At 41.3% G+C, this 12,462-nt stretch overlaps 1 protein-coding gene across 1 annotated transcript in view; it reads right to left on the minus strand.

The window, feature by feature from the left end:
- Positions 1 to 12,462, minus strand: part of FNDC1 (fibronectin type III domain containing 1) — a 95,356-nt gene that overhangs the window by 16,546 nt on the left and 66,348 nt on the right. The window contains exons 12-14 of the mRNA XM_079971145.1: positions 12,019 to 12,168; positions 8,623 to 8,853; positions 7,399 to 7,507 (exon numbers count right to left, since the gene is read on the minus strand). Of these exons, the coding sequence (XP_079827271.1) occupies positions 7,399 to 7,507; positions 8,623 to 8,853; positions 12,019 to 12,168 (490 nt within the window). The remainder of the gene's footprint in view (positions 1 to 7,398; positions 7,508 to 8,622; positions 8,854 to 12,018; positions 12,169 to 12,462) is intronic.

The following is a 12,462-nucleotide window of genomic DNA, read 5'->3' on the forward strand; positions in this document are numbered from 1 at the left end:
GGAATGTAAATGAAATAAAAATTTAAAAAATCAAGATATAATCTACATTTATTAATCATCCATCACCATTACTAGGAATCATATAATGCAAAAACTAATGAATACTGTTGTATTAAACACAGAGCTTCCTCACTGGGAAGGCATAGGTGTTCTGTACATGCCTGTGCCCTTTATTGATTAGCCTCATAGCCACTGAGTTATAGTCCTGGCATGTGGTGACAAGGATGCTATCCTTCTTGGTGATGGAGCACCAAGTGTGGAATATTCTTCCTAGAGATGCCCTTCCTTAAGAAAGCACCTGCCATACTCCACTCAGCAAGGGTGCCTGGAGAAGATAGGCAAATCTTCAGGTACCCAGGACCAACCAGTACTTTGGATTCCTCTCAGTGCATAGTTCTGGTTTATTTGATTTTTAAAAATATTGCTGTACAGTGGAACCTCGGTTTTTGAGTGTCTCAGAAGCCGAACAATTTGGAACCCACATGCCAAAAACCCGGAAGTAATTGCTTCCGTTTTCGAACGCACCTTGGAAGTCAAATGGCTTTTGAGGCACATTTCTTCATTTTTTCAATCGATTTTGCCAACCGCCCATTGATCCTTGGTTTTTGAACATTTTGGAAGTTGTACGGTCTTTTGGAACAGATTACATTCTAAAACCGACGTTCCACTGTATTAATTTATTACATATGCCTATGGGTATTGTAAAATAATGAAAAACAAGCTATTCGTTTTCTTCTTCATCATCAAACTCTGACCTACCTGCAAAAGATCAGTAGCCTTCAACCTTTTCAGACCTGAAACCCAGCTTTAGCTCTAACACGTACAGTATTTTGGGACCCACTCCATTTTTTTCATTATGCATTTCTAACGTGGTGAGAACCACTTCAGATGAAGCCAAGTTAAAGCCAATGTACTAGAATCTAGTTTCATGCGCAGCAGCAACAGCAATTCAAAAAGTGTCATCAGGCATGTGGTTTGGGTGTGTGTGTAGACACTGTTTACTTGGACTTTTAAAAAGCTTTTGATAGACTCCCTCATGAGCAAAACTAACGGGAAGAGGAGAAATCTTCTTATTGACTGGTGACTAGTTAAAGAACAGGAAGCCAAGAGTAGGAAGAAATAGGTACCGTATTTCTCACAATGGAGGGATGTATTCAGTTGGGTCCACCAAGGCTTGAAAAGAGGGTAGACAAATTCATAGAGGACAAGGCTATCATTGGCTACTAATCAAGGATAGATAGGATTTCCAGTGTCAGAAGCAGCATGGCTTTGAATATCTGTCGCTAGGGATCAAGAGTGGGAGAGTGCTCTTGCACCCATGTCCTGCTTGCTAACTTCCCATAGGCATCTGGGTGGCCACTGCGAGAACAGGATGACACCTTTGTACTGATCGAGCAGGATTCTTCTTATGTTCTCACAAAGAAGAAGGGATTGCTTAAAGGTTTGTTTGTTTGTTTGTTTGTTTGTTTGTTTTTTAGTAGATGGTGTCATCTGAATTATTCCCCTGTCCCTATCTGGCACACAGTGAACATCAACAGAGTTATAGATCTTTATGCCACAAGTCTTTCTAACTCCTTTTCTCATGACCAACGTTTAATTATTTTTTCCACTTGTCTGCAAACTGATCTGAATGTAATTAAGGGCCGTGTGATGCCTGCAGGGAAAATAAAAACAACCCCCTCATAACTTTCTTCTCCATGTAATCCTAGCTGTGGCAGACGAAAACCACATAAAAGCTTGGAACGGAGGAGAGCTATGTTTTCTTTTCTTCCCCTTTGTTTCCCTGACACAGTCCATTGCAATGTGGAAACATTCACCAGCGGTTTAAACATAGGCCCTCATTCTTTTCTGCGGCTGAACGGGCTTTCCGCAGCTCAAGGAGTGCAAGCTGGGACTCAAAGCAACCAGCTATATCCCCTTAATGTTGGGATGGGAGCCCACCACATTTCATTTCTCTGTCTATCAGATTCCTAGGCTGCCTTGCCCCCAAGGAACTCAGAGTGTTATATAGGGGATTATCTCATGTTATCTCCACCATATCCCTTTGAAGTAGTATATGGCAAGAGAGGAAAAGTTGCCCAAGGCCTCCAGCACCACCTTTCATGCTCCCCAAATCTGGGGAAGTGATGAGGGATGGCGATATGGCTCTGTGCACTTTGAATTCAAACGCTACCTAGGAGGATACCTAGGAGGATACGTTTTGCTCAGAGTGGAAGGAGCAGGTGCGACTGCCTGTCCACCCAGCACCACCGCAGACAACCTCTCTCTAGCAGCAGCTTTTGCCGAATGATTGTCCACCATGATGAATGTCTATGCCGGGGGCGGGGATGATGTCGCCAACCAGTTGCTGCAGAGCCACACTTCCTATCAGCTCCAGAAAGCATGGCCAACAGCTAAAGTTGATGGGAGTTCAGCCACATCTGGAAGGCCACAGGTTGCCTGCTCCTGGTCTAAATTATGACATATTTACTGCAAGAATCTCAGGCTCTGGTACAAGACAGAGCCAAGATGGTTGATGTTATGTACTGAGTTGAATAGGGTCCAAAATGCAGCAGTATGATTGGTCCTAGAACAATGCAGCAGTATGATTGGTCCAAAGGAGCCACCCAATCCAGCTCCAGGTGGAAGTGAATCCACAACCTGATTGGCCTATAGGAGAATCCCAGAATTAGCCAATCACGTGCAGCCCATTGTGTAAATAATGTATATAAAGCAGATATTTTGGGGAAACTTTCATTCCTCCTCACCACTATGAGCTGAATAAAAAGCATGAAATCCACTCTCGACTCAGAGTATATTTCAGTTGATTCTGATATGATAACTCAGAGGCAAAGTGTCTGCCTTGCATGTGGAAAGTCAATCCTTGGGAGTTCCAGGTGGGGATAAGGAAAATTTGAAACCCTGGAGAGCTGCTGCTGGTCAGTGAGGACAATACCAAGGAAAAGAGTGCCCCCAAATGTTATTTACAAAAAGCTGAGTGAGGTTTATTTGACTGAGCAGTTTAGCCATGCCCAATGGGAATCACTATGGGCCACAAATACTTCCTCATGGTGTTCTAAATGGATGTGAAGATGGGCCACAGAGCTTTGTGAGACCAGAGACTGAGTTGATGAGAAAGCCGCTTGGCAGCCGCACAGCTGCTTAATTTTCATGCATGAGAGCACAAAATTAAGTGGTGTGATTATGCAAACACTTGGGTCTGCTTAAATCCTAGAAGAGAGCTCCAAGTGGCTCGTACGCTAGAAGTCTTCAGGCTTGCCAGGAGCTCTTAACATCCAAGTCCTATGACTTGCCCACAACAAAACAGGAGTCTGAACTGCCAATGGACTTTCTTTCTTTTTTTGAAATGGCAAACAAATAGCAATCCCATGCTGCTTTCTAGGCACCCAGCCATGCACTTATTTATATTGCTGCTTTAAAATCTTTGCTTGAAGGAGGAACTAGATGTCACAAGAGACACAGAGCTGACTGCTACTGCTGTACCTCTTTCCCTTTTACCATCAAGTTTGATGCAATGCGCGACGCAGGTAACATCATTGCCCCGCATGCTACTCCACTCTGCTTCATTGGCTGTTGGTGGGAGAACAAGCAATGCACAATGTGCTGATGACTCATGGCACCTGCTTCTGCTAATGTTTTAAGTAATTCAGATGGAAGGGAGAGACACACAGAGTGGTGGCAGGTCTCATAGCATCCAGTTCCACCCTGACAACCATTTCACACATGCAACATTTCATACACTCCTGTAATCAAAGGTTTTGCACATTTTCATGTGTGACGATAGACATGTGCACTATTTTATCTCAGGGGTCCTTATAGGAAAATGGGAATTCATCCTGATTTGCTTGTGCCCCAAGGGCTCGTCTGATGCAGACAGAGGCTGGACAAAAAACCACCAGAATCAATGTAGATATTGTGGCTTAGAGCTGCGGGTTAATTTAAGCAGCCAATGAAACGCTGAATGATTTACTGTCATATTTGGCAAATCGCATTCTATTTGTATACACTTTCCAATTCCAACAACTGGAAATGAATTATTTTCCGGGAAAGTCAGAGAAGACACCATCACAAATCTTCCCTTCGAAGCTTTCTGTCGTAGACCAGAATGTTGGAAAGGCAAGGCAATGTTGTGTTTGAATGTGAACACGCAAGTGGTAATATAATTAATTCTCCTATGAAAATACATCACCACACAACTGTGTAAAACAAGTGCTTAATTTAACTGCAACTGCTTGAATTTATTCCAAACAGCAATGTTCTACCATGGCTCCCTCCAGAGTCAAGATCTTAAAAACATCACTCAGCTTAATTACTGTCTCTAAAAACACATTTTAAAAAGTGATTTCATAGCACCAGAGAGAAACTAGGAACTGGACACAAAAGGAGCCCTTAATTTTAGTTGGTGAGAGTTGAATCAGGTACTAAACATACTACAGTGGTACCTGAATTTGTTCTGGAGGTCCTTTCTTAACCTGAAACTGTTCTTAACCTGAAGCACCACTTTAGCTAATGGGGCCTCCCACTGCCGCCGTGCCACTGGAGCACGATTTCTGTTCTCATCCTGAAGCAAAGTTCTTAACCTGAGGTAATATTTCTGGGCTAGCAAAGTGTGTAACCTGAAGCGTATGTAACCTGAAGCGTATGTAACCCGAGGTACCACTGTGTAATAATGCTGATTTATATAGTTGGATATATAGCCTTGATTTCTTTTTTTAAAAAAGATTTCTGCATTCCAGGGGGTTGGACTAGAGGACCCTTGGGTCCCTTCCAACTTTATGATTCTTTGCTTCTATCTCACCTTGCTATCAAATGGTAGTCAAAGTAGCTTAGGTACAAAAGATCTAACAGCATAATCCTATATATGTCTACTCAGAAGTTCACTTCCATTAAGTTCACTCCCTGGTGAGCTTAATACAGGAGTTCAATTGATATTCCATTCAGACATAACATTCCCAATATTTCAAACCAAATACAAATATGAAACAGAAAATAATCAAAACCCACCTCAAACAGAAACCACCAGAATAAATGGCATAATTAAAGAACTATTCACAGTTAAGCCCCACCCAAAGCTCAACTAAAGAAAACAGCTTTCACTTGGTGCCTAAAATATATTAAATTTCGTGCCCAGTAAATGTATATGGGGAAGGTGCTCCATAGCCTGGATGCTGTTACAGAAACGGCTGCCAATATGACAGTTACCCTGTTAAATTCCAAGTAAGTGCTCATCCTTTCCCTCTCATCAACAGGAAGACTGAATGATGTAGTTGTCTTGCTCACAATATAGGATCACACCTATGTTTCAGAGGTGAGGGACCTCCAGCCCAAGAGCCTAACTATGCCCCCTACATCTCCCCATGATGTGATATATGTTCCCAGGTGTGGAGCAGGTAAATATATGGCTCAGCCAAAAGCGATGTGCAGGCACCTGTGCAAATGGCTTTGCAAGACTTGCAGAATTGTTCAGTTCCTCAGAGATAAGGTCTTGCAAACAGATTAGGATTTACAAATGCAGGACAATAATAAGCATTTAAATCTTACATTAAAGCAATGGAAATCCTTGCATCTACCTATTGTTGTTGTATTCCTTTTAGCATATATTTCACTAAATCATCAGCATTTGAATGCATTGAAATATCTATCCTAGTTTTCTTAGCTTTACTTTCACCTAAACAATAGCTTGGAAATCCACTTTGGAGAGGTATACATATGCCCAATCCTAAATGCTTGTTATTCAGTGCTGCAACCGGCCTTGGTAACTGGCTTTCCCCAAATCAGAGTCCCCTCACAATATGGACATATTCATGAACACATGGTTTTAGTTGAGCTCCATCTTCCAGTTCGTGTTTGCTCAGTTACAGAAATGTTGCCAGTGGTTGAGGAGCTATTTTTCTGATATGTATTTATTTTAGCCTGTGGAGTTCAGAGAAAACACAAGTGATATTGGCTGGTGGTGCCAAAGAAAAATAATCATCCCACCCCTATGTATTCCTATACCCATGCTTCTCTATTAAAAGCCACTTGGTTCGTAAGGAACAGCTTGACATCAGTAATCTCTGACTGAAGCGATGATACACTCACTTTAATGGAGACTTTAATAAACCCAGTGGACTATCATATAAAGCCCCATTTCCCTATATTGGGTGTCACTGCTTTTGTTTGAACAGCTTAATGAAGTGGGAGTTGCTCTGCCAAGATCTTTGGTTGTATCTCCTCCCAGTACAGATGTGTTATTGCTATAATTCAGAAGTGCCGAAAGGAGGCAATTCCAATACAATTTCAAGACTGAACACAATAATTCTGCCCCAGCTGTACTGAGAGCTTGATTAAAAAAAAAGTGATTTGGGTAGTTGAGTTACCAATTAAACTCAGTAGCAGCCACCAGATACTTCAAAAGTTTTTAAAAATCATTTTAACCACCTAAAGGATTCAAAAAAATGGACCTCCCAAGGAAAGGCATACTGTAAGGAAAGGTAAGATGGGTATCACAATAGGCAAGGTCCTTCTCCTCAAATGACAACAACACCCAAAGAAGGACTGCCTCTGATGATCTTAGCATCTAGGGAGATGCATATGGAGAAATTGGTTATGGCAGGTAGAAAAAGCCACACACACACACATAATTGACAGCAAGGCAGGTGAAAGCCTCTCCAGCTTTGTAGCATTAGTAGGCCTCTCATCTGCCAGTTTTATTTCTTCCTCCTACCCAACTTGTAAGTCTGGGAAAGTATGGAAAAAGAGCAGTTGTGAGGCCCTCCATAACTTTTCTGCTCTCAGCAATGAAGGTTTCTGAGCATGCATGGACCCTCCACACTCAACAGGAACTCTGGAAATCATAGAATCCCCCCCACTAAATGAATTAGAAGGATTTTAAAATATGTTTCCAGAGTTCGCATTGGAAGAAATGCTGGAATGGTTTATGAGCAGCCTTCAGCTTTAGCATAGACTGCTTCCCCTCCACCCAACATGCATATATCTCCAACAATTTGGTACATTAAAGGAAAGGGGAGGAGAGGAACTGGCAGATGAGAGAGTTGGTGTTGAGCCATTACAAGCCAAGGTGAAATTTGAGGTCAACAGGTCTGGTTTTTCAATGGTTTGGTGACTTCTGAACTCTATTTTCATAAAATACTAACACTAACATACCGTAACACTAACATACCATATTTTTTCGTCTATAAGACCCCCCCCCCCATGTATAAGACACCCCCTATTTTGGGGCACTCCAATTTAAGAAAACAGGGGGAAGATAGTCTCCGTGTACAAGATGAGCCCATATTTTTAACATTATTTTACAGTAAAAAAACATAGTCTTATACATGGAAAAGTATGGTATGTACCTATTTTATCATTAGGCCACAAACAATTTCAAACTACATTCCGAAAACCTATCGGTACCTTGTATTTGGCTTCAGGTTTTCAATGGGCAAATTAGTGCTTCCTGCAGTCTTAGTTGACCACTTGTTCCTGATGAAGTCGTCGTAAGATGCACTGTAAACTAAGTATCCTGCCAAGGAAAGGAGATAATATGTCCATCATCCATTTGTACACTTATTTACTCCCCTACCTGCTCTTTGTCTCCATCCCCAAGGAACAAAAAGAATCTGTTAGAGGAGACAGTTCCTCTGGAGCCAAGAAAGGCCCATCAAGACTTTCCTTCTTTTCTCAACTATTTGAAAAATATCACTCAGCCAAAATTTTATTTGAAAAGGACTTTCAGTTACAGAATTGGGGCAGGGAGGTGAAAAAGGTGTGAAAAGAAAGGAGAGGGCATTTTTTAGCCTCTCCTTTAACTTCTGGCAGTTTCTTTCTTTCTTTCTTTCAGCTCTTTGTAGGAGAGGAGTGATGTCAGCATAGGAAAATTCACACCCCATCCCAACTTCTTTCAACAGTACACTCTTTGACACTTCTTCTACTTCTGCACTGAAGCAGAAAGCTAAGCCTGCTGGCAACTCCCAGACAGACACACCTTCACACAGGTTATCAGAATTACCTTGTAGGTGCTCCACCTGTCCATGTCCAGCAGCAACCTTCACAGCTTACAATACGCTCTTTATTCACTTCATTGGGATTAGTTGTTTACATTCCACATTGCATTTGTGATATGTTATTTTCTCTTCGGCTGGCTTTGAGCCAATGCACCTGGTAGTCTTTTCTTGAGCTTTCACAAAGCTGGAAATCACCAACCCACTAACCTAATCTTAAACTAGATCAATCTATTTCCAGAGACATTGGCATGCGGTCATTAATATGTTAGCAAGTTTTAAAACACCAAATAATATAACATTGGTGTTATGGAAAGGTTTTGTAGTCTGCAAATTCTTTTTGCAGCCCCTAGACAAATCCAAAACTGAAACAGAGCATTGGTTGCTGTTTCATTCAACTGTAGTATTAACAGCTAGAAACATGTTTGACTCCAAATACTTCTTCAAACCCGCACTGTGCTGAGCTCCCTGTACCTTGCACCTGATCAGAAACCAGAAGTGGTGATCAGAGTTGCCTCATCTACCACTACTTCCTTTTACACTGGGCAAAATGACTTTGCTTGGGTAGGCAGTGCAAGACAAAACAACCAGCAGTTCCCAGTCCAATATTAATGGCCAGGAAATGGAATAACTGTACCTGTGACCAGATCCCCCTGAGTAGGCTTAGCCCAGTCAACAATCACAAAGGAATGGCAGCCTTCCACCGCTACTATGGTGATATTGTGAGGGGCATTCCGAGGACGCATCTCTATGCCTTTTAGGTCACTGGGTATGAGCTCGGCCAGGCTCTCCACTTGGAAGTGTTCTAGTGCCTCTGTCAAAGAGCAAGGAGCTGCTGGGTCTTTGTTTAGATAAGTCACATAAGGAGCTGGAAGAGACAGAGAAAGAGAATATTCACTCCAAAAGTCTGTACAGACAGATGGATTATTAAAAAAAGAATTCCCGACGTTCAAAAGAATTTTTTCCAGTGTATTGAAACTGCAAACCAGATAAAGTATACATTTGTTTTTTAAACACTATAAATTAGACATTCATTTCCTGGATTTAGAATTTGTGTATTTTCCTACCATTTGCTAAAATTTTCAAGGATACAGAGTGATGCCATCTGGAAAGCTCCTAGAGCGGTATGAGAAGGCACATAAACCTAGTGCTGAGGAAACCACCAGCATGACAAATATTCATTGTGACTAAGCCACATTCTGATGGCAATAGATGGAGAGCAACAAGGAACTGGTGCATATTAGGGTTTGCTTCTGATGCTCAGCAGCAATGTGGCATGTTGCACTGATGCTTTATACGAAGGATCAGCAACTGGTGGCCCCTGGGATAATTCTGGCTGCTTTAGGGACTCTATTTGCTCCCCCGACAGTTGCCAACCTAGAAGCAAGAGGCTGTATGAAATGAGTGTGATCATGCCATAATCCCTGTTTGGGGAATAGTAGTGGGGGTAAGACTCTGCACCTTCTAAAGTGGCCTGCTAACTTAGAGGATAAGCAACCTGTTCCTGTGTCATTTGGATCAGCCAAGTGACCTCTGTATGGTACACTGACTTCGCTCTGCCTCAGCTTTGTCTGCATTCAGTAACACCGCTGCACTTACTGATTGGTTGGGATCATTTCAAGGAAAGGAGGGCATAAAATGGCACTGAAAATGCAGTAGTCAGGGGAAACAGTGATAGCAAACAGACATTAGCCACACTAAAAAGAAAGAAAGAGAGAAAAGGAATACAAACTGGTATGGAGGAGAACCATATTGGCCCCCCTCAAGGCCTATTAATGTCTCCCCCCCCAAAAAAAAAAAACCACACACATGTGAATGAACATTTGGTATACAATCTATAAATTGTATTTCTATTTTATAACAACATGATGCTCACTCCAACTTTGCTCAGGAATTAATAGGCACATTTATTCCCTCAAAGGTCATCTTCAAGTTGAAAGATGTTTTACTGTAGTCACTGGAAATGTTTATTCAGCGACAGTTTACAGATTTTGCTAGATGGGTAATTTTTTCCTCTTTCTCCCCTTAAATGCCTTGAAATGTTTATATAAGAGCAATGTTCTTAGTTTATCTTGTTAGATTTCATGCCCTCCAGGGAGCTATTTTCCAGAATGTGTCATGTATTTATCTTTAGACACTCCAAGGGCTCTCTGTTCCCAAATGACTGAGAAACCCTGTCCAGGAGAGGAGAGGGAGGCCAGTCAACTGCTCAAAAGAGATTAGCTGAACAGCTAGTCAAAGTCTAGATTGGTATAAAACCATTTTATGACTATATATATATATATATATATATATATATATATATATATATATATATATACATATATATATACACACTAATTAGGTCACTAACTCTGCCAAGTGACATCTAAGGACTCTGGGGTGGACATTTTACATCATTGTCCCTGCAGAGCCCTCATCAATCACCACTGTCGGGAAGAATCAGGGGCTGCAGAATGTCTGTCGTCAGTTTGAGGAGGAGCAACACTTCAAAGCCTATCCATAACATTTCTGTGAACATTTCCATTTCTGTGAACAGCACACCAGAAGCAAGCCTCGCTGCTGCTCAGTTCAGTTGTGAATTGCCAAAATTTACAATAGAAACAGATTGATAGCCCAAAGCAGAATGCCCAGTTGGGGCTTCAAGGACACAGAGGCCTCCATTGGCTATTTCCAAAGCGGGTGAGGAGGAAAGGAGACAAAGTGCATACTTTGCAAGCACCTGCCCATAAAAAAAGGACATTGAGCTTTGTGTAAAATGCTTCTTTTTGTTTTTACAATCAAGTGGTATACAAATTTTATGAAATAAAAATAAAGCAATGCCTTCTCACAATTGAGAACTTTGAGGAATCTGTAACTGTTACCCCTGTTGGGAAATTTTATTGTCACCCCAGTGTTTACTTCCTTCTTTGTTTCTTCAGCTACTTTTGGTGCTGCTCCCCTTTCCTTTTTTGTACAATGGGACTTTTAACCCAGAGATAAGATTTGTCCTAACCACTGTTGCAAAATCTTAATATTTCTCTCTCCTCCCCCACCTTAAAAAAGGCTTTTCCTTATAGGCCTAAACTAGAAATTCAAAGGAGTGCTTCATTCCACATTATGTAGCAAACTTTAATGAAACAAATACACATTATTTCAAACAACAGGGTATCAGATGTTTGCAATTAAACCAAGACGCAGAGTGTCTTAATATCTTAATATCTCCGACTCTATGTTTGTTCTCTCTCTCTCTCTCTCTCTCTCTCTCTCTCTCTCTCTCTCTTATGAGTATGGTTTGCTTTCTGTTAAGAAAATCCTATGAAACTCAGGTCATTACTTTCTAGCTTCTCCCTTCCAGGAAGGTTGACTTTGGAGCAGAAGTGTAGCAATAAAACCTATTTAAGTCCAGATGAAGCTGAATCAGTTTCAAAAGAGGGGAAATGACTTGCCTGGTGAAGTGCAAATGTAGGACTGAGAATCATTCATACCTTTCTTTCTGCATAGACCATCTCTTTTCCTATAAGTCAATAGTTTCTGCATTTGCATATGGCGTGAATATTGATTTTAGGAAAATATTTCCCTATCAGAATGTGGGAACATGCACACATGCACACACTCACTATTTCTAACTTAAGTGTCCCTATTTGGACCATTCGAGAATAGATCTTCTGCATTATGTGTTTCCTTCTTCTTAAAGACAGCATTTCTTCAGCTGATTTCTCTTCCAAGTACTGTTAGAATTTGGCATACTGACCAAATGATCAAGGGGTGAGAGCAACACCCTTATAAAGAAAGGTTAATCGTCATCAAAATCTTTTACCATGTGTCAGTCTGCTTGTGAACATAATGTGTCTTTCCCCCCTCAAAGGTTCTTTAACTGAGGGTTTGCTTATCTTTTGAGAAGGGGGACTGCTTCCATAATTTAGCTACTAGATCCTAAGCAATAAATAACTCATAGCCACTTCCCTCCTAAAACACCTTGCTTAGTGACAACATACAGGATACAGTAGTAACATGATAACACGTGATTCTTTGAATCTTACTGATTGCTTACCACTGAAACGCCTCTTTCCAGCAGCATCATATTCTAACAGAGGATCCGAGCCCACCACACTGAACTCGGGCAATGCTTCTGTGGTGGTGGTGGTCGCGGCAGTGGTTGTGGTGGTTGTGGGCGCCAAAGTGGTTTCAAAAAGCTCATAATCTACATAAGAAAGAGGATGAGGGGCATCAAAGGAACATCCTTATGAAAATTCCTCAGTGAATTTTTCCCAACATACATGTTTGTATTATGTGATCATTTTTGCAAAGCATTTCCCCTAATATAATGCATGTTAATCTTTTCTACACTAATATGTGGACTTTTATGCTGGAGAACTGCGCTGCAAAATTTGGAGAAGAGCCAACTGTGTTTCAGTTCGCATATTGTTTCTGAAAGTGCAAATCAGGTAAGTTCTCCTGTAACAGGCGCTCACCGCTTTCCGGCCGGGTGTCTGTT

This window comes from Podarcis cretensis, assembly GCF_951804945.1.
Source record: "Podarcis cretensis genome assembly, chromosome: 3".
Lineage (NCBI taxonomy): Eukaryota > Metazoa > Chordata > Lepidosauria > Squamata > Lacertidae > Podarcis > Podarcis cretensis.